General features: G+C 42.7%; 1 protein-coding gene across 14 annotated transcripts in view; it reads right to left on the reverse strand.

The window, feature by feature from the left end:
* Nucleotides 1-23,380, reverse strand: part of Vps13d (vacuolar protein sorting 13D) — a 323,993-nt gene that overhangs the window by 196,998 nt on the left and 103,615 nt on the right. For 11 of the 14 annotated variants that reach the window (XR_003954929.1, XR_003954931.1, XR_881424.3 and 8 more), the window contains 11 exons: nt 20,149-20,396; nt 19,083-19,274; nt 18,662-18,788; nt 17,250-17,392; nt 13,639-13,769; nt 13,259-13,434; nt 7,668-7,791; nt 6,794-7,029; nt 4,344-4,452; nt 1,903-2,066; nt 1,036-1,144 (listed from right to left, as the gene is read on the reverse strand). Coding sequence is in view for 6 of the 14 variants with exons in the window: in NM_001276465.1 (NP_001263394.1) it covers nt 1,036-1,144; nt 1,903-2,066; nt 4,344-4,452; nt 6,794-7,029; nt 7,668-7,791; nt 13,259-13,434; nt 13,639-13,769; nt 17,250-17,392; nt 18,662-18,788; nt 19,083-19,274; nt 20,149-20,396 (1,759 nt within the window). In the remaining 8 variants the exon portion in view is untranslated. Of the gene's footprint in view, nt 1-1,035; nt 1,145-1,902; nt 2,067-4,343; nt 4,453-6,793; nt 7,030-7,667; nt 7,792-11,898; nt 12,042-13,258; nt 13,435-13,638; nt 13,770-17,249; nt 17,393-18,661; nt 18,789-19,082; nt 19,275-20,148; nt 20,397-23,380 lie in introns of those variants that run through there. The other 3 variants (XR_390739.4, XR_881427.3, XM_006538806.4) reach the window with 3 other exon arrangements.

Below are 23,380 nucleotides of genomic sequence, written 5' to 3' on the forward strand. Positions count from 1 at the left end.
AGAGAAACCAAGAACAAAAGTAAAAGAAGCTATCACATAGGACAGCTACTTCTAACACCCTTGACCTGTCACCTTCAAGAACCCCTCCTGTGGAGCTGAGAGATGGCCCAGTGATGAAAAGAGCTTGCTGCTCTTGCAGAGGAACTAAGTTCCATTCCCAGCAGCCACATCGAGTAGCATACAACCTAAAACTCCAGCTCTAGGGACTCTGACGTCCTCTTCTGGACTCTGCAGGCACCGGTACTACTATATACACATACTAACACATATATGCACACACATACACATAATTAAAATAAAAGAAATCTTGAGCCATCAGTGCAGGAGCTGTGAGATTAGAAAGATTATAAGAGCCAGAATACCACAAATCCTGCTGAGAAACATTTTCTCCTATAAATGGCTATATAAGGAGAACAGGAACAATGGTAATATCAATGAACATGTCAACATGGAAGGGGAAGTTTTGTATGTCCCACCCCTAGATGAATAACTATATAGGCAACTAATGACTGCAGGGAGAAAGAGAATTGGTCTCTCCCAGGGATGAGTCACCTAAATCAGTTATTCAATGCAGAGTGGTCAGCCCTAAAAGTAGAAACACACAAAACCAAACATGGTCTCAGCAGGGTGCATTTGTATATACTTATGCACACATGTGCATATAATAACAATAATAATAGTAATAATAACAACAACAACGAGGCTATCAATTTGAAAGCTGTGAGAGCATGGGAGCAAGTGCAGAAAGGGTAGTGGGAGGGGCAGGAAGGGGATAAGGGAAGAGAGAAAGTGATGTAATTCTATTTCAATTATAAACATTTTAATATAAAATTAAGTCTTAAAAAAAGAAATTAACATTTGCCATGTAGAAACACATAGATGCACAGCAAAAGTTTCTTGACTGCCTTTAACAAAAGTGAAGTAGCTACAGAGTCCTGTGCTTTGATTAATTTTTCCTGTTGAATAATTCATCATACATAACATAGATGAGGCTTTGTTTTGACCCTGAGAATTGCAACTCAGAGTGTAACTGACCTGAACAACCAGCCCATGCAAGCCACAGGTCAGTTTTCCTTCGTGGAAGCTCCAGGTCTGGGTGGTGCTGCGCCTGCGATCCGGCTTTCTCAGCATCAGTGGCTCGTATCTGGACAGAGACACATAATGAGGTCTATCTCTAGATAGAAGCCTTAGGAGAACCTGAGGCTCTGCCCCTCTGCTTACCAGCACCCTGACCCTGCAATCAAATGGGCATCATAGTCAACAGAATGGAGGCCCAAAACACAAATGCTCGTGTCTCGCAGAGCAAGCCATCTTGCCGTCTGGGAGAGGCTATATATTGAACAGTTAAAATCTTCAACTGTCTTTATGGTTCCATTTCTAAACACTTTACTCTGTGTCTTGAAGTACACATTTTTGGAAATAAATGAGGTAACAATTAAAAAATACAAACAATGATTTTATGGAGAAACCAATACATGAATAAAGTAACTTACTTAAGCTAAAGTAATTCATGTAAGCTGACCAGAGTTAATCACAAAAAACAGGTCTGAGTAGTGCTGTTAAATTAATTCTTCTTGAAAGACTTAACACAATATTAGAAAAAGTTAAAAACAGAAACTGTTCAATTTTAGAGAACAAAGGTAGGCTAAATTTTATAGTAAAATAAATGTTTATTTTCTATAAAATATTTTACTATTTGATATTTCTTAACAACTGTATGGGTACGGTCAGGACTTTAAAATTAAATGATACTTGAGAATTTGATAGGCATCAGTCGTTAAGGAAAAAAATCAAAATATACCAATTCTCACAACAGTTTACAGAATTTATTTTGAGGGGCAAATTTCTCAAGTCTGAATTTGAATATAATGAACTTGATTCAAAAATTACCCTGCCGATTACCTGTTGTCTGTCACAGCAGCCAGTCCAGCGATATCCAGGATAGCAGACCCCTCTATGGAACGTGTAGCTGAGGGCTTGTTGGGGTTGTGGGGCACTGCAGAACCCTCATGGGCCAGCATTCCTGTCCCTGTCATCCTCCAGAGCTGAGAGCGCTTTCCTGGTTCCTGACGGGCAGATACACAGAGATGTAGCCACAGCTAGCCCTGTCCCTTACAATGGGTCAAGGAGGTTCTCCAGTTACCAGTGGACTTAGATGTTTCCCACACCACAAAAAATACTAAAGATTTGATTATTGGGAATTTCTAGTTAGATAAGTATGCCAAACTCTTTTTCATTTTTTAAATTTTATTTTGCTCTGTGTGTGTAATGTATGTTGAGTGCCACCATGAGTGTCTAGTGGTACACACGTGTGGAAGTCTAAGGACAATTCTCAGGAGTTGGTTTTCTCCTTTCACCATTAGATCTGGGGCTCAAACTCAGGTCCTCAGGATTATGTGGTAAACCCTAGCCAGCTCATCAGGCCATACTAAACCCCTAAATCAAGCAACCAAAATTTGAAAGTGGTACAAATTTTTAAAGAAGTATTCTTTGAGACTGGAGAGATGGCTTCATGGTTAAGAGCATATATGCTCTTGCAGAGGACCCATGAAGTTTACTTCCCGGCACCCACATCAGACAGCAAGCCACAACTGCTTGTAACTCCAACCTCCAGCTCTAGGCAGTGATCTAAAGACCTTACCTGGATTCTAAGGTAAGGCGCACTGATAAATGCACACCCGCCCCCCCCCCAGGTCCCACCCAATAGACATACACATGTATAAATAGTTAAAATAAACTTTAAAGAAAATTGTATAACCTATACACTTAGTATTTGAAGAGGTGGGCTAGTTTGCCCATTTGACAGGTCAGGGAGCAGGCTCCAAGAGCTTAGATGCCTCATGTGCACTACTCAGGCTGAAACTAGCTGACCAAAATAATCCAACAAGGTACATGCTGTCACTGTCCTTATAGAAGAGGAGGAAGTCATAGTGTGGGGAGAAGAAGTAACTTTCCCACGCTGCCAGGACTGGTGAGCGGTGGGACAAATGTGACCCTTCCCATTCTAGAGTGTACTTAACTGTTCTTTCATGTTGCCTCCCTAACACAATCCACATAGCCCCACTGCAGGGACACCTTTACCCAAGCTGTGACTCTCAGGGTCACATACTTCTAGCATGTAGGAGCTGCACCACAGCTGTGGACACCCCTGGTACCCACTAATTCGTTCACATGATACGCATGTGCCAGAAAGATAGTTTTTTCATTGTACATTTTTTCTTATCAACTACCAGGAATTGAATCTAGGGCTGGCAGTGTAGCTACTGAGCTACATCCTATAAATTGGAAACCAAAGGTTCTAATGCGAACATCAGAGTAGCAATGGCCAGATCTGAGACCCAGCTGCACGGTCACAGTGAGCTAGTTTCAGCCTGAGTAATGCACATGAGGCATCTAAGCTCCTGGAGCCTGCTCCCTGACCTGCCAAATGGACAAACTAACCCACCTCTTCAAGTTCTTGTGTTAAGTGTAATAACCACAAAGTGCTCAGTGTGAGCCTGGCATGGCTGTGTCTTCAGAAGTGTGTGCTATGCTATCATCCCCACACGTCTGACATATCACTTCATGTATATTATCTTAGACGGTTCCTTTAAAACCCCTAGGAACTTGATAAGAAGATGCAGCTCAGGAGGAGTGAGAAATCCAGCTTCAAATTGAGAGCAGCGCCTGTTCTGCCGTTGGAACTGCTGTCCATGCCAATGACACCAAAGTCAGCCTGGAGCTCTCAGGCAGCTCCCACAGCCTGACCTGTGCTCACATTTGCCCACAGGACTGGCCAACACAGGAAGCAGCTCAGGTGCTGCAGGCTGAGGTATGACCCAGTTGCCCAGTGAGGACAGCTGGCCTTCAGGGATTAACCTGACCTAAGCTGGAACCAACCAGAACTCTCTTAAAAAATGAAGATACATCATCTTTCTGAGGTGCCCTTTCCCTCTTTGCTAGCAACTTAGTCTGTACACCTGAGGTGAGACTGAGGAAGGAAGGGAGAAGTCCATGGGGCTGAATGGATTTCAAGTTGCCCAGGACGACTGGAAATTGTCCAGACTTTCATAACCTCGAAGTGCAACTGACTATGAATAAACTACCTCATGCCACATGTGGTGACATATTAGTGTAAACACAGCCCTCCACCAGGGCCCTTGGAATTGTAGAACTTAAACTACGCAGACTCTTCAGGTCTATGCATGCCACATGACAACTCCGTAATCGTCCTCCCGAGAGTGGTTGCTGCATCTCTGCCGACCCTAACTGATGTCATCTTTCAGTTTCAACTACTTACTACCTCTGTTCCTGCCATTTGTAAGATCTCTGACCAATTTTTACTGCTAGCCCTGAGCTCTTACCTTCTTTTTCAGGATGACTCTCTGCGTCTTTGGAGACACATCCAAGACAAGTTCTGCACAGGTAATCGCCTTGTGGGAAGCCACAGGCCTTCCTTTTCCCTCCTGCAAACTAAGAGGAAATAAATGAGTGCACACACGTACACACAGAACAAAGCATAAATCTCTATTAAAGAACAAACAGTTCGGCCTGTGCTGTAATCTCAGCACTCAGGAAACTGAAGTAGAAAGAGAACCCAGGCTATACAGAAAGACTCTGTCTCAAAACAAACAAAAATTCACAAAATACAGAAGAGAAAGCCAGACAGGACAAAGGCTTAGTTAGAGCTGCCCCTACCTTTGCACAATTCAAGGCTTATTTTTAAGAACACAAAACTCAAGCATTTTCCCTTTCCTCATAATTTCATTGGCACAAAATTAAGACATGAAACAATGAGCATAAATCTTTAAGGGAGACATGGCACAACCAAGGCAGATATCCCAAGGGATCATTAGGATGAGAAGAATGGGCCAATAGACACCGCGCCCCACTTTAGGCCTGTGACTCAAAACTCCCAAGCTTTATGGAATGTTGCAGTCTTGTTCTGCTTGAGGCATCTTTTTTCTTGTTCTCCTCCTCCTCCTCCTCCTCCTCCTCCTGCTCCTCCTCCTCCTCCTCCTGTTCCTCCTCCTGCTCCTCTTCCTCCTCCTCCTCCTCCTGCTCCTCCTCCTGCTCCTCCTCCTCTTCCTCCTTCTTCTTTTCTCCTTCTCCTCCCCCTCCTCCTCCTCCTTCTTCATCATCATTATCATCATCATTTGTGTAGGCTGTTGGGGACTATATACATATGGCTGGGTAAACTCACCTGTGTATATACATTATTCAGTAAGGCCAGAGATCCACATTGGATATCTGCCTCAATTACTCTATATCTTATTATTTGAAACAGGGTCTTGTTGGACCTGGGACTGTGTCAGTTAGCTTAGCTGGCCAGAAAGGCTCAGGATCTGCCCATCTGTGCCCACAGCGCTGGTGTTATAAGCACTTGCCACTGCACTTGGCTTTCCATATGGGAACTGGGCTCCAAACCCAAGAACTTCAGCTTATGGATAAAGCCTGCCCTGAAGTATGTGCACAGTGCTTAATTTAGATCACCTGCCTGTTTGCATCAGTCATTACTATTGTAAAAAGTACTGATGAGTTCAGTTAAAAATTAGTCATCTGGTCATCAAAAGCATAACAAAATTCAACAAGTTAGATTTCATTGAAATGGAAAAATTTTGTTCTTTCAATGATACCATCAAAAAAATAAAAAGACAACCCATAGCATTAGAGAACAAAACCTGCAAAAAGCTGTACAAACAGCTTCGACGCCTACCAACATACGGGCAAGGACATAGCCCAGAGCATTTCTCAGGCCTACACAGACCGAATGCACATCAAAAAAGCAGAGTCACAAGGCATAATGTGGCTGAACCCAAAACATTACACTCAGTAACTCAGTAATAGGTGCCAGACACCGGCGGTCACGGAGGTGATCCTAACTGCAAGGGCTACCCAGCTAGCAAAGCCCACAGGGACAGGAAGTGAAGTGGGTCAGTGGTTGCTGAGGTCTGGGAGTAAGGAGATGAGGAACAAGTGCCAGTGGAGGTTCTTTCAGGGAAAACAAAATGTTTTGGTGAAGCTGGTAAAGTGATAAATATAGTAAATACCACTAACTGTTCAGTTTGAAATGGTTTTCTGTTATGTGAATCTGACCCTCAATGAAATAAAAATAAAAAGCCCTATTTTTTTTCTTCTCCGTTATTAATTCTTCCAAGAATGCACACCAACCCTGTGAGGCATACATTAAAAACTAGTTCCAACTCCTAGCAACCACCCACCCATGGGGTCCAGGTACTGTCCCACTGCGCCAGAGTTCCCAAGAGCTCCTCTCCCTCCCTGTTCCAGCCTAAACCTCTAAGCTTGAGTTCTCCATCAGGACACTCCCCTTAAAAAGAGCTCAGTGGCTGCTGGAACTCAGAGAAAACAAGGAGCTTGTGGGACTTGGAACTAGACAGAACTGGTTTCTCGGGCACTAACCTTTAAGCAGGTCACATTGGTCAGTGCCATAGGAACAACCCCAAAACAAACATCCCCAGCCCAATGTCAAGATAAACACTGCAGGAATTCAACATCCAGGAAAAGGCTGGTCAGTGTTGCTTAATGCTAGGCTCCATGCTTGCAGGTGGGGGTGGGGGAGCGGAAAAGGAAGGGTGGAAGGGGGATCCTTAAAGAAAAAAAGAGTTGAGACACTGGAGAGATCAAGCTACAAATGAGGATGTGGACAAGTCTCTCAAGGTAGACCCTGAGCCTGAGAGATGGTAAAGAAAGAAGGGATCGGCTGCCACCTGTCTCTTCGGAAACTGCCTAAAATATAAAACCAGTGAATAGTTAGAATATTCTGCTTTGCATCAACAGTCATGTCCAGAATTACCCGGAGAACGTGTAGGTGGCAGCAATGTAAATGAAATTTTCATAGTACAACTGTCGGTTATTCTGGAAGTCATTCATGTTGCAGTTAATCTCCGATGAGCCTGCGCCCTTAACGGTCAGTGTGATGAAGGGTGGGAGGGTGGGCTCATCCCAGGCATAATCCAGTGACATCATGGGCTTCACTTCAGTCCGAAGCCTGGGTTCAGCTACACCATGCTGAGTGAAGACAACAGGAACCTAGAGGGCAGAGGGCTTCATTCAGGGCAGTGTCCACTGTGGCACTCACACACTCAAACACAGACTAAAATAAGAAACAGAACCTTTATGATTTCCACTTAACATTTAGGACTATAGAAATGCTCACTGTAATTGATCAACAGTAGTACACTCAACTGTTACTGGGCAATCTGATTCCTTCCTCTGCCTATATAGCGTGTCAACCAAATTCTTTGGGTGGCAGAAAGTTTACTTTAATCTGGATGAGGGAGGTCAACTATTAAAATAATTAACTGAAGTGGCTGGAGAGGTAGCTTAGTGGTTAAAAGTACTAGTTCTTGTAGAAGACCTGGGTCCGATTCCCAGCACCCACATGGTGACTCACAACCACCCATAACTCTAGTTCCAGGGGATCTAACACCTTCTTCTGATCTATGAAGTCACCAGGCACATTTGGTGCATACACATATACATGCAGACAAAATGCTCAGACACATAAAATGAGTAAGCAAATCTGGAAATAATAACAGCAGCAGCTGAAACCATCTCTTAAGGGTGGGGGTTTCAGGGCCACAGAGCTTTAGTAAGTGTTGCATGCACTGTGCCAATATCTTCCACCCTGTACCACGTGAGCAGCCAACCCTCAGCAGCACTGGTACCTTGGAAAAGTTGTCAATTCTGAAAGGTGGTGGTAACTGATCTGTGTCACTGAAGGAGATCCTGTAAGTAGCTCCTCGGAGAGTAATCTCCACTCGTAGGAAGAAACATTTTCCCAGGGTGTCCCTGCAGAACAAAGGCCAAAGGTTGAATTAAAAGGAGACAGGTCCAGGAAATCTGAGGTCTTCTGAGCTCTGCAGGTACCAGGTACACATGTGATGCACAAACACGCATGCACACTAATTCTCATGCGTGTAAAATAAATCTTTAAAAAGAGAAAAGGAAGAGATCGGCTACAGCCCCTTCATTCCTTAGTCACAGCACTCTGGGGCTCAACAGGAGAAGGAGGCTCAGCAGGTAGGAGCCCCCATACAGCTCTTACAAAGCCCTCATGGAGAAGCTTACAGCCAACTGTAACTCCAGGCTCAGGTGATCTAACTGGGCCTCCTCAGGCACCAGCACTCACACCATACATTCATACACACACAAAGACACGCATATATACACATCATTAAGAATAAAGCTTTTAAAACTCAGAAAGTAGAAACTGAGAACAGAGCACAAAATGGTGATTTCCTAATCATGTTTTCAGATGCTACTCTTCTATGAAGACCCGTGAAGGGGTTGTGGTGTAGTTCAGACATTCAAAGTCATTCTCCGGGGCATAGTAAATTCAAGCCCCACCAGAGCTATATGAGACCCTGAGGGAAGAGGTACAATGCTATATTGTGTATGTATGTGCACTGCATCAATATATATTACTAGACTTTAAAAAGAACTTGTTTTTACAGAAGAATATAAATTAACAAATGAAGAAATTAGAAAATCATCAGTTCTAATTCCTGACATAATAGTTCCAATTGTATAAAAATTTTGGAGAAACAGAACACTGTGCTTAAACCATCCTTCAATGGATCAGTCTTCTTTACAAAGATGGAAAGGTGACTGCAGCAGAGGGAGCAGGTGGGTACAATGGTGGGCACCATAACAGCCAAGTGATCAAAGCACACAAGGAACCAGATCAATGTGCCACAGGCCTTCTGATGTGAAAAGGGGACACTCACTCATAAGCCGGAACCATTCACACAAGGGACTGACCTAATCTCCACGCAGGGCACCAGCATCCAACTACAAAAAAGAACATGTCCTACATGACAGCACCAGGAGAGTAACTGACAGACAAAAGGGACAGGTAGGCCAGCTCCCTACGACAAGAGGTAGTTTCTGCAGCTGCATTAGGTAAGTGACTGCTGACCAGATCCCAGGTTAGAGACACTGGGCTGCAGTGAAGGAAAAGTCACCCATTCATTCATCTGAACAGATTATTTATTAGAAACCTTGTGCAGGTGCTAAAGTCCTTGCATGTGTATTAATGGTATCATAGTCATAGTACTATTATTTGTTTTAAAAACAAAGCTATTTCCCTAGATACACATCTTAACCATTATTTGTGGTAGGTGCTAGATTTAATATAGCTCTCATAACATTACGACCTCAACTTATTTTCCTACAGTTCAGCAAAGTGTGTTCGCTCACACAAGCTCAAGCCACTGATCGAGTGTGGGGAGAGGGAGGGAATAAGGGACAGAAGTAGGACTTAGCAAAATGCTGACATCATTGGAGGTGTAAGATGGAAGAGGCTCCCTGTGCTGCTCCTGAGACTTCCCATTCAAATCGTTTCCAGATGAAACACTGGGGAAAGGAAAAGAAATGGATGGCACTGGTCGCCCGGTAGCTTAGAATACACACGGAAGCCATTTTTAAAGGATTAACACGAGGCACACACCTTCCTTCTACCCCACCCTCACCTTTGTAACATAATCATGTTTAATCCCAGTCCAACGTAACGGCTCCCAAAAGCATGTTTTTAGCAGAAATAGAAAAAAAAAATCATAAAATTCCTACATATCTCAGGAATTTTGAACAAAAGAGCCACCAAAACCAGGCTGAAGGTTTCTTGCTGCTCATTTCAAAAGGTGCTATGAAGCTATGGCAATCAACACTAATGCTAGACAGGCCAGTGAACGAATGGTAAGCCTAGAAACAAAGCCCTTGTGAGGACTGCCAAATGCCTTCCAACATCCTGGAGAAGCTGAACATCCACACTGGTGACAAGTGGACCCTCACAAGTATACCACACACAAGAGAGGACACAAAACCATAAAGCAAACAAAGGAAAACAGCTTCGTGGCACTGGATCTGACAACTGTTCTCAAATACTCCATCAAAAGCAACCAAAGTACTGACCGATAAACTGATTTAACAATGACATTCTCCCAGAAGACAAGCAGCAGCATGAACAGGCAGACGAGGAGACTGCCAATCGCACACCTGGTCAGGGCAAACAACCAAAAGAGCAACAACTAGCTCAGAAGTAGGCGGAAAATCCAGTGAAGGCAGACAAATGGCCACCAAGCCATAAACTGGCCACTGGAGAAATCAGTGCCATCGTGAGGGTGGGCGGGCTTGGGGAAGGGGCTCGGTAGCACAGCATCTGTTGGCATTTCTGAGAACCTGGAGCTTAATACACAGTAGCTCAGAGACAACAACCCACAGGGAGATCCCCACTTGCTGCTATTAGGAGTAGTCACTATGGATATCCCAACAGGAAATGGTTGAGTGGAACGGACATATGATAGGATGCTATTCAGCCTTAAAAGGGAAGAAAATGCTGACCTATGCCACACATATGAACCTTAAAGGTTCGTATTATCCTAAGTAAAACAAGATAGTCAAAAAAAGAAACATGCTGCACATTTCTACTAATATATATTCTGGAGTAGTCAAATTTCTAGCTATACCATGGAGAATGGGGGCTGCTGAAGGCTGGGGCAAAGGAAGCGGGGAGTCATTTAATTGGTGTAGAGTCTGAGTTTTACAGGAAATGAAGCAGCAGTTCTCAACCTTTGGGAATCAACCAACCCTCTCACAAGGGTCTAACCAAGACCATCAAAAAACACAGATGTTTATATTATGATTCGTAGCAAAATTACTGTTATGAAATATCAATAAAATAATTTTATTAACTGTATTAATGGGTCACAGCATTAGGAAGGTTGAGAACTGCTGCTCTAGAGGCTCCCTGTGTTGCAGGATATTTGATCACACTGTGAGTTCCAAGATTGTGTTATTTACTAAAAAACTTGTTTCTAGTTGTGATGTAGCTCAACCCTTAGTACACACCTTTAAGGTAAAATTAGTTTGTAGAAGGAAGCACCCATGTTTCAAAGTGATGTCTAATTGAGTGGCAGACAAAGTGATGAATCAGAGAAAGATTTGACAGACTAGAATCTGCCCAACTCTCACAACAAGAGAGAGGAAAGGGAAGCTACTTGAGGGGCAGTGCAGAGAGAGAAGGCAGTTTTACACGGAGAGTTGTACAGAGACAAGTTGAAGAGAGAACAAGCTAGACACAGGTGAAGAAAGAGTGAGTGAGAGAATGAGAAGGAGCCAGAATATTAGAACAGATTGCCAGAGGCCAAGCAGAGCAATTCAAAGGCTGAGAAAGATGCCAGATTGAATCAGTCAGTTTGAAGATTAATCCCAAACAGGTGCACTGAACCAGGCAGCCAGAGCTCAGAAAGAACAAGAGCAGGTGAGCTTATTTAGCAGAAAGTCTCAGAGGCTGAAAACATTCTAGGCCTGGATTAGGCTGTATGGATTATAGAAGTTCCCAAGAGTAGGCCTAGGTTATCAGCCAGAGGCAGTAAGCCTCAGAGACAACAACTACTACAGGAGAATAAAAGATACTTTTAACACCTGTGTGCCTTAGTGTGTATGCTGGCTGGTGAAAGATATGCAGCACTGTGAGTGTGCACAGGCTGGCCAAAGGGTGTGTGTGAGAGACACAGAGGTCTTTGTGCTCACAGATAAGCACTTGGGGAACTAGGAATGTTGAATACACAGGGTTGTTCCTTCAAAGGGAGGGTTGCAAATAACCTGTTATCTGTGCAGAAGGCTGAGAGCTAGTGACCTTTACACGATCTGTGTGGCCGAGGCTACACCAGCTCTTTCCCCCAGATCATTATCATGAACTTGTCAATCTACAGAAACTATCTTTAAGGAAGATGTCATATGTACCTTACAAACATCGAGTTTTGATGTAGTCGTGTCTTAAGCTTTACTGTGCACACAGACTGAGTTAATTATCACCTGGAAAATTTTCACCAAATTGTTCTGTACTTCAATATGCCTAAAATAACCTACTTAGAAGTAATTTAAATCAATACTAACTGTTAAGTAGTGTTGAACAAAACTACCTTCTTGCCTGTCTTGGATCCTTACTCTGTTGGCCTTGGTGGTTGCAGAGACCCTCACAGGTGTAGCAATGTGAATGTGCACTGGCTGGTCCAGGGTATGGTCAATTAGGGTGATCACTGTGGCAGAGAAGTCCAAGGTCAGGCTGAACAACCCAGCAAAAAAACAAAAAACAAACAAACAAACAAAAAAAAACAAAATACCAAAAACCAAACCAAACCAAAACAAAACCAAAAAACCTTTTTTGTCAAGGTAAAAAATAAATAAATAACCCTGTTGTTACTTGACGGGGCTAGGAATGTGCTGAGTGGCAAGGGGCTCACCTAGCATGTATAGTAAACTGTAGTTCAACTGCAAAAGATACAACAACAAGAATAAAAGCATCTGATAAAACAGAAAGAAAATGAAGTCATCCTGAACGTGACTGATTTTTCTAACAGGGACCTGAGGCTCACTGGGGAAGGCAAAGATGTGATGTTTAGGTCTGTCAACTTGACATAACCAAAAATCACCTGGGAAAAAAAAAGCCTGATTGAGGGATCGTCTCACATTGGGTTGGCCTATGGCTACCTCTGTGGGGACTGTCTTAATTGAGTGAATTAATATGAGAAGACCTAACCCACTGTGGTAGCACCATTCCCGAGGCAAGGGACCCCAAACTATATGGCAGTGGGGAAACAAAGCTAAACATGTGTAATAAGCAGGTGAGCGTGCACACATTCATTTCTCTCTGTGTGTGTCTCTCTCTCTGCTCTTGGCAGTGATGTGACAAGCTGTTTGGAGTTCCAGCTTTAACTTCTCCACTATTTTGGACTATAGTAACCTGAAAGTATAAATTGAAAGAAATCCCTTTCTTCCTCAAGTTCTTTTTTCTTCCTTTCTTTCTTTCTTTCTTTCTTTCTTTCTTTCTTTCTTTCTTTCTTTCTTTTTTTTTTTTTTTCTTTTTTTGGTCAGGGTGTTTTATCACAGTAACAGAAATGAAACTAGAACAGAAGGCCAGATAATTTACCAGAACACCACCAGAGAACATTCAAATGCACAAAAATAAACAGAGAGTTACCATCAGTGGTATCATCTAAACACAGACAGTGACTTGGAGTTACAGGCAGTCACTCTGGATTTCACACACCCTGAGAATCACAGAACTGTATTCATCACTTAAAGCTGCCAGTGCCTCCAATAACTCATCCCACCAAAATGCTTATACTTCCCTGGAATTTTATAAGTTCTAAGAACTATATTTGAGCCATAATTTCACAAGTCCACTTTGTGTGTGTATGTGTTAAAATTAATGTGCCTCAAAGCTATGTTTGTCTCTTTTAAGCCTGAGACTTACCTCATGTTGATATGGAAGGAATTATTCTTATTGACTTCAAAGCCTCCAGACCAAATACAATTAGGAACGTCCATCAATCTGACACACAACAGCTGATCATAGTCATTGCGAGGCCAATGGAAGACCACACTAGATCCAGGCAAGGTGGAAATGTAGCCATTGGGATTGGCTGTTCCCTAAGACACACAGATCATGGGCTTTAGTGAGTCTACTCAATATCTGAACAAGTCACATGCCTTTCTTACCAAGGGCCTACTCTGAGCCTTATCCTACACAGGAGCTGTTGGGTCACTCACAACTCATAACATATATAGTCTTGATGACATTAAACTCCATGTTATTAAACAAGCTCTAGTCATTCGTCAAAGCAAACTGCTTACCTGTCCCCGAGCAAATTCCCTTTGTGCAAATGCAAGCTTGTGAGATGATTTATTATCTAATAGGTAACGAGGGGCAAAGATGACCATACAAGTGTCAATATAGCGACCTCGGCCTTTCTTGACATCAATACCTACAAATGACAAGAACCATTTCATTGATTAATCATGAGAGAAAATTTTTGGTCTGACCAAAATGAATAGCTTTCATAATTCTTTAGTTCTTCTGAGCAAACAAGTATGGCACCTGGAGAAGGTATGAAACCTTTCCAGAATGGAATAAAAATATCAACTGCTCACAATTCCCATTCAGGCTTTAGAAAGTCTTGAGAAGGAGAGTTGGCAAGATAGCTAAGTAGTTATAGGAGCTTTCCACCAACCCTGACAACCTGAGTTTGATCCCTGGAACTGAGAATGTGGGAAGAGAGAACAGACTCCTACAACTTGTCCTCTGACCTCCACACATGCACCATGGCAAATACACATGTGTACACAAAATAAATAAATAAATAAATAAACAAATGTATGTATGTATGTTTGGAAGTTTCAGGGGCGGTTCCAATATCCTTTTAATTCCTAGTTTCTTTACCCTGAATAAAGCATTATAACAGCAGCTAAGCCACACAAGTGTTTGATCACACACAGCTTGGCTTTCTGTTTATGAATCAGAGCACTCACACAGACTCATGTACTACAATGATGCTTACTTACACTTGAGACACAAACTTCACCCCAGAAAACCTGCCTCTGTTAAAGGAGAGAGTGGAAATCTCAGACTACTTAGATTCTATACCAACTTGAACTCAGGCAAGCACTCTAGCTAGAATCTCCTCTAGTAATTTTAGCCTACTGTCCAAAAAACCATCATGGATGATACAAAGGTTTATTTATTCATTAAAAAAAATAGGTCTTCCCCTACTTAGTACAAACTAAAAAAAAAAAAATCACAAAACAAGTTCCACATAAAAAAATTGAAGTCACACTGAGTTGCCTTGTTAAATCTGATAACAACATTTAAAAATACAGGAAATAAGTCCAAAGCACTGTGCTGGGTTCTGGCTATACAATAATTAAAAATATTTATGCCCATAGTTTGATATTCACTGACCCCTTCATACACACTAAGCCCTCTCTGTGCCTGTACACTTAATTCTTATAATACCTCTCTCTGCAAACAGAGTATTAACCCAACCACTTCCGCTGTACAGCTGAGGAAACTATGGCATCAGAAGTGGAGTCACCTGCTCCAGGCCACGCAGTTGTAGATAGCAAGGCTGGGTATTCAGCCCAGGCATGGCCTAGAGCTTACACCCCTCCCAGTTACAGATATCACAATCTACTGAATCCTTAATGTGCCTTGAAAAGGCCTAAGAAGTGATCTGATTTCAAGAGACTGAGTAGCCTCTACAGTGTCTCTGGAATTCTTACCTAAGAAAAACCACATAGCTCTAGGGTGATGGGACACAACCCACCTTCCTTCTGGGACAAAAAGAAAAGCTTTAGTTACCAGAAGTCAACAGCATTAGAGTCAGAAGATCTTAACTAACACAAAATGCACTTCAAAAGCTGTGCTTAATTTGCAAGTACACATAGTCAGCCAGAGCAGCAGACACTCTATTTTTGGAAAAAGGTGGGCTTTGTGTTCCCCTTCCAGCCTAGTTTGTCCTGGTAGACCCCCAATAAATTCAGCTAAGATCAAAATACACACAAAATCCTTTGTTTTCAAAGTGCATGTTCCCAGATTTTCTGTTTGGGATTGTGCTGTAAACATTTCCAAGAGATAGCTGTTTGTAACACTAGGACTTCACAGATGGCCTTGACAATACATACACAAATGTAACGAACCTGACCAAGATCCTATCTTGGCCCATCCTTCTACACCTTCACTTGGAAGAATGACAAACTCAGATGACAGATCTGTGAAGAACTCTACCAGCACACATGTTAACAGATACTTCATGATTACACGTGCATTCATGGCTACTCCTGCAGACACGGTTACACATGCTGCACATTTACATGTGTACTCTATGCTCCACTTGCTTCTCTGCCACAACTCTGTGGCTCTTAGCAGGAGCTGTGCTAAAAGAGTAACCTTCATTGCTTTCTCTTCCCAAATCTGTCCCGAATATAGCTTCCAGCTAATCTGGGTACCTTGCTTTGGAAAATAAATTAAGGGCAAGACAGCCAGCAGAAAGCCAAGCCCAGCATGAGGCAGCCTTGCCTACCTAAGGGGTGAAACAGGCAAATGTGAGATGAATACTCTCTTCAGCTCAAATAAAGCTGGCTTCTTTTTAAGATCTTTATGTCCACGGCAAGGAGGCAGCTTGAATGGGAACATGAATATAAACCAAGCTAGGCAGTCTGAAAAGGAAACTACACTGGATAATTCCTCTCTCACGAATCCTCAAGTAGAGCAGCCAAGACGGCTCAGCAGCTATCAGTGATTGCCTCCACAACTGACAACCTGGCATCAATTCCCAAGCCCCGCATGAGAAAAGGAAAGAACCAAACTCTAGCAAACTGTGTTCTAATGCATGTGTGTGTGTGCATGTGCACACACACACTCTCACACACACACACAAAATAAATAAACAAACAAACGAATGAATAAATTAAAAAATTAAAACCCCAAAGATTAAACTACCCCATTTTCTGTAGGATTCAGAACTGGACCATCATAGTTCTTCATCCTACAAAACTGTTGAGACCGACATCAACCAACATTGCAGTGTTCTAGAGAATCCTACGGCCTCTTCTGGCCTCCTCGGGCACAACATTTGCACATGGAACACATGCTATAAAGCATGCAAAACACCCACACAAATAAAATAAATCTTAAAAAAAAAGTTGGCTAAAATGAAAAGCTGCTGCCTCCCTTGGTTACAGAACCACCTTTCTCAGGAACTAGCACTCAGGTGCTGCATGTAGCTTGTGCTACTTACCGTGCACTCCCAGAACTACAGAAAGCTCTACAGGACCAGGCTGTGAAGTCCCTGGAATGATCTACTACAGTTTTACACATTGCTAACATATTAAACCTGGGGAATACTTAAATCCAACTGACCCTGGACCTTAAGGAAATGTTCCATGGGTCCTCATGTGGCTCTGGGGGACATGGGTACAGAATTCTCCTTGCCACAAACAGGAAGACAGGCAAGCTGGGGGCCTTCTGATGATGACATCCCTGGGTACATTTTGCTGTATTTCCTGCCTCAAATTCACACACCAATGTCCTACTTCTAGACTTTTCTGCTTCTCTAACTGCCCAATGCATCTGGACTGTCACTCAAACTCTCTACTTCAGTCCCACGTGAATCCTGACCCGCTCAGAGTTTCTAAGTTTGAAATAATGTATGCAAACAGTCAGAGGATGGAAGCATTTTAAGTGTTTTTATTATTCCCTGGGGGGAGGGGGTGGGGGCGGGGAGGAGTTTCAGAGAACATATCTATGTAGATATCAATCTAGCATTCAGAGAAGAGCTATATGACCATAGTCAAATCAGAAAACCTGCACTTCTTGCCAGGCCAACATGCATAGCTGATTCACTTATGGAGGACTGGGGTCTTTGGCCAATGGTCCCAAACTTCTCTGAGCCCCAAACATAACTCACCGATGTTATAGATGAGACCTGGGCGATTTCCTTGCTGGATAACTTTCAAAGCTCGGACACCACTACCACCATCCAGGGAGAAGCCCTGACACCAGCCAGGCATGCCTTCTGGATGAATCCCTCTTCCAATTCTCATAGTACAGCTGTGGTGGGAAGAAGCGCAAACATGGATACCTCCACAACAGACTCTGAACAAGGAAACACTGTGGCTGCCACCCAATCAGGTCTCTCACACTGACTTTTAACCTTACTTCCTGTGAACCCCAAGCACAGCAAGACAATTAACTCCAGAAGTAGCCACAGCATAGCAGTGTGATGAGAACTGCAGCTAAGCATTTTGGCAGAAAATGCCAATACTCTCCATAAGCCAGCCACATGCTACAATCTTGTTCCTTAAAATCCAAAGACTCGGGGAAAGTCCCGAGCAAACACTGTAAATTGAGGTGGCTGGGGGTGTCTTTCCAGGAACCAGCATGATCAAAATGATAGAGTACTGATGAGGGAGCTGGGGTCTCATCACAAAACTGGGAAACAACACCAGAACACGCTCCAGCGTTGCCACAGACAAACAACGTGGACTTAGGCAGGTAACACCATCTCTGTGCCTCTGAGGAGAGAGACTCCTGGATGTTTCACGTGTCTGGTTGTGTCTCCTCCAATAGCCACAACTCTGACTAACCACAAGCCTTCTCTTGACTTAGGCTGGCTATGGTACAAACATCTGCGTCCATTGGAGTACACTGGGGACCTTCATGGGAGGATTCAGCAGTACTCTACAGATAATGTTCAGAGATATGGGACAGATATGCACCCCCCATTATCTTTAGACTGGGGCTATAAACTCCTGAGGAAAACAGAATGCCAAAACCAACAAAAGTAAATCAATGTCCCTACATGCCTTAAAGAGACACCTCACTTAACCTCACAAGTGCTATCCCCACCCGCAGACTCCCGTGAATTTTGAGATGGTGCCACAGCACATTTGGGATTTGCAAACCTCCCATAAACAGCCTCAGCTGGATTCATGGGCTGAAGACTTCACCAAGGACAGACTGTCTCCTCCCTAATGCCACTCCTCTCCAGGGCACAGAGCTTTTAGCAGAAAGGAGATTGCAGGAATAGACGGGAATGCCCAGTTCCTCTTCCATGGCACGGTTACAAAAAAAGAGTCCTACTTCAATAAAACAGAACTACCTTTCATTACAAACTCACAAATGGTTTATTCCCCGTATCAAATAACATATAACTTAGGCTTTTTTTTTTTTTCCTAAATCCTATTAAGTTAGGACTCCACTGCTGCCAAGCCAGGCCTGTGGACTCCAGGACAGTTCTGCTTAAACAGGCAGCTTCTGGCCCTGCTGATCTCCCACACCTGCTAGCTCACTGCCCTTCCTGTACGTAGCCACACTTACAGGTTTGGCTGTTCTTTGTCAGCATAGCAGAACAGGAGAGGGCTCAGGCTCCGTGCCAACTCATGCTCCTCAAACTGGCCTGCAGCATCCGTCTTTGCATTGTCCTGTCTGAAGATCAGTGGTAACCCTTTAGAAAGGAGGGAAAAGTTTATATCATTCCCACCCAGTCTACCCATGAAACATGCAAACAGCTAAAGGGGAAATCACCATGGGGAAGCAGTAGAAGGGAGTTTATTGGTGGGCCCAACCCACTGTTTGAAGAACACCTAATGAGCAGCTTGACAATGGTCAAACATAGTAGGGAAGACTGAGTATATCAGACAGCTGGAGTAATCTGTCTACAATGGCTCCAGTTAGTCAGCTGAGCAAAGGTATCCACATTCCCATGTCAAAGGTCTACTTGGATGGTTTCAGTGTGTACCTGTCTTGTTGATTAGCCAATATGGTGCGGAAATGAAGATCTTTAAGGATCCTTCTGCACGACAAGCAATGCGGATGGTGAGGTTGAGCTGCCGCCGGTTGACGTCATAGAGTCGCATTCTGACCATGTAGTTCTGCGTCCCAGGTGGGATGAGCAATTCCTTACAGAGTGGAAAGTTTTCCAGTGACACCCCTAAAGGTACAAGACATTGCCTTTTCTGGACATGAACTTAAATTTGTCAAAAATAGCCTGTACAGAAGTAAATTGGAGTCCTTTTAGAAAAATCACTAAGGATCTACAAGGTAGAAACCTCAAGGCCACTTTCATCTTGTTGGATAAGAACAAATATGAAGCAACCTAGAGTCTACTAGTCAAATTCAGAACTTTGTACAGCATGGTAAACATGTGTGGTTTTCTTTGTATCATTTATTTTTTGAAACAGCACTTCTCTCTCTGTGGCCCTGGATGTCCTGGAACTTGCTCTATAGCCCAGGCTGGTCTTGAACTCAGACATCTGCCTGCCTCTATCCCCTGAGTGCTGAGGCTCATGTCCAGTGATGAAGATGTGATTTAAACCCTTAAGTAATCTTAAGTGTACTATTCTAATCCTAGAGTTGCTTGAAGGCCCTGATAATGTTATGCTCACTCATGTCTGCTTGGCTGTTCTCTATCCTGACCCTTACAAAGGAACATTACTCAATGTAATAAACATTGCAACCTTCATCTCTGCATCAATAAAACAGGCAAATAAGTGGTGCTGTAAGGATTACATGAGGGCACAGGTCATGAACCTGCCTTTTTTCTGAAGACCTGAGTGCATAAAAACATTTGCTTCTTCCCACTCTACAGCTAGAAATATACAGAGTGTGAAAAGATGGAACCACTCCCTATACTCACGCCTAAGAAAGAACACTCTGTTGATCGCTTCCTAGCTAAGTCCTTGGCTCTGAGTTGGTTCGCTGAGATACTGCATGCAACTTGATTTCTACAAGGGGCTTAGAATGCTCACAAATATTTCCTGGTATTTTTAATAGGATTACTACAAATGATGCTAAGGCAGTTTTACCCAGTTCAATGTTCTGAGACGTATCAGCCGTGGGGAGGGCTGCTTCTTTGCCAGGTTTCAGGGTCCCATTGATTGGCATTCCTTTTACATAGAAGTCAAGCTCGCAAGGCAGCAAGTTGCAGATGACCACTGTTGGTAGGAGGTATATAGTATGCCCAGGCTGTCTGAAAATCTGTTTTGCACTGTCAGAAAATATGTTTGAGGGCATGTAATCTGGATAGTTCTCCTTCTTTATGGCTACACAAAACCTGTAAAGACAAACCACATGAAAACTATCAGCCTGAATTAAGAGCTACAATATGTCTCCTGAGCTAAATAATGAAAAAACTCATCTACTGAGATGTAGTTCACAGTAAATGTAGAGGTTATGAATACTGGGGTTTAATGGGCTTTAGCCATTACATGCTCATGCGTAAACATCACTCAAACGAGTTAAAGACTACTCCCAACGTGCCCTCACTAACCGTCCAACAGGTGTGTTCTCCCAGCCATTCAAGCAATCCCTTTTATCAGACACGTTTGCTCAGCAACTACATACAAATGGGGTCACATGGTATATATGCTCCTCTGTGTTGGGTTTTTTCTCTAGCAATCTCAGGATTAACAGTTGACAGCATGACTGAAATCTTTGATATTATTATTTCACCAACTATGATTCTGTGTTCATTCACCTATTTCTCTTTAGTCTCCCTACACATTTGTAGGCAAGGGTGTGCTAGAACTCACCACACTGTGCTTGTACTTATTTCATACGTTTAAACTAAACAAATGCCTCTGTTCATGTTACCCTGACATTTTGACATTTCGGCCATGTTGGTTTGTAGCTTTACACCTAAACAGAGCTGTTGATTACTTTTCTCCCTTGGCAGCCTACATAACTCAGGTACGATGAGGTGCAATCCTCACAGAGGAGGTTTCTAGGTCGCTTCCAGTCCTATTCTTCCAAGTCCTGGATCTGAACCAAGTGTCTGGTGTTATCAACAGTAGGGACTTACCTTCATTTTCTGCAAGGCAAACAGGAGCCACAGCAGTAGCCTATATTGTTTTGGAGGTTTTCTGTGCCTAGCACTGGTGTTTTTGTTGTTGCTGTTATTAAGTAGCTATGGTTCTTGGGGGAAGCATTATCACTCCTCGTATCACACATTCACATACTATATGTAGTTTTAAGTAAGCAAAATAGTATGATTCCCAATAACTTTTTCAAACATCTTTAGTGTCTCTCTTCTTTAATTGCTAACTTGAAACAGCTGTAAACCACAACATGACCAAAATGTCAAGATTCTCCTAAAGGTGCACTAGTGGCACTTATACCCTGAGGGAACCCAAAACCCATCTAATTGAACTTAATTCCCTCTCAATAAGAGGAATTCATGCTTAAACAAAATCTAGAAAATGGCAAGTGACATGCCAGTGTGTATGGGAAAACTCGAGTGAGGCCCCATGCCTAGGTGAAGAGCTACAGGCAATCAATGGCTACCGAGAAAGGGAAATGCAGTCTTCTTCAAGGTCAAGGCCCGACAGGTTATCTAATCCCAAGTAGATCTGTCAGTACTAAGCACAAATGCATAAAAGCACATTCCTTTCTTTGCAATCCTTTTCACATCTGTTGGATGGGCAGTAATGCTTCATTTGTTTGGAGTGAGGGAGTAGTTGGGAAGTGGATGGTTAGTCTATCTCCATTTCTTTTTTTGTTTTTGTTTTTTTCTGTTTGTTTGTTTTTTTTTTAAAGTAGCTATGTAGCCTAAACAAGCTCCTAACTCAAAATTCACCTGCATCATCAGGAGTATTAAGATTACAGGTCTGGCCGGGCAGTGGTGGCACTCGCCTTTAATCCCAGCACTTGGAAGGCAGATGCAGGAGGATTTCTGAGTTTGAGACCAGCCTGGTCTACAGAGTGAGTTCCAGGACAGCCAGGGCTACACAGAGAGACCCTGTCTCAGGGAGAAAGAAAAAAAAAAAATTACAGGTCTGAGCCGCCATGCCCAGTTTAACATCACTTTTATTTTATTGGTATTTTTTTTTCTTTTTTCCCACCCTGGTCAGTCTTGCTAGAAAGTTATCTAACTTAAGAAGAATCATTATAAAATCCAATTTTGATATTAACTTATTCCCTTTTTTCTATTTGTTTTTTTTGTTTGTTTGTTTCTCTGTGTCTGTGTGTGTGTGTGTGTGTGTGTGTGTGTGTGTGTCTGTGTGTGTCTGTGTGTGTCTGTGTGTGTCTGTGTGTGTCTGTGTGTCTGTTTGGTTCTGGGTAAGACAGAATCTCAGGTAGCCTCAAGCTCACAACAGAGCTGAGAATGGCACTGAACTGTTGACCCTCCAGCCTTGCTGTCTCAGCTGCTTACAGATTTGTGTCTCTGTGCCTGGCTTTTACTGGCTTTCTTTCATTCTTTTATGAGCTTCAAGACTAAATGGGTCATTTTACATATACTTGTATTTTCTCTTAGAACATTAAAAACTAGCTTTCCCATAGGAACTGCTTTTACAGTATTCTCCATTTTTTTGACGTCTGTATTATTACTGTTTTATTGTTGTTGTTCAACTCAAAATATTTTCTAATTTCCTTTGTAATTTCTCCTTTGGCTCAAAAATTATTTAGAAGTACATTGTTTGATTCCCAAATATTTTAAGGTTATCTAGGCATCTTGCTGATGATTTAATTCAATTCTATTATGGTCAGGATATATATTCTTACGATTTTAATTTTTAAGTATTTATTGATTTGTTGATTTTATGGCCCCCCAAAATGGCCTTTCTTGAAGAATGTTCCACACATACTTGAAAATAATATACAATCTGGAATTACTGGTCAAGGCATTCATTGTGCATATGCCAACTAAAACAAGCTAGTCTAATTTTGGTCTAATGCCCAAAATTAACCTGTAAGCCCTACCTGCCCAAACCAGGTAACGTCCTAGAATTCTGGGAGTTGAATTTCTTGGAGAAGAACAACAAAGCCTCGTGTGAAAGTACGGTGGCTTATAGGTTTGTCCTTAAAAATCCCTGTATTCTCAGCTGGGAAATTCCAGGGAATGATCCTGGACAAAGCCCATCTTTAGGTCAGTATTAATATTTTAAAAAGCTTGCTTTAAATTTGGCCCATAAAAGTGGAATTAGCTTTTCTTCAACAGAAAAACAAAGCCCAGTTTCACTCTATGAAAAATAAAGCAGGTCTGAGTAGAGCTTGGAGGCTTAAGTCTCTGAGAGCCGGAAGGCAGCCATCTAGGATCTC

Source organism: Mus musculus, chromosome 4, assembly GCF_000001635.26.
Source record: "Mus musculus strain C57BL/6J chromosome 4, GRCm38.p6 C57BL/6J".
Taxonomy (NCBI): Eukaryota; Metazoa; Chordata; class Mammalia; order Rodentia; family Muridae; genus Mus; species Mus musculus.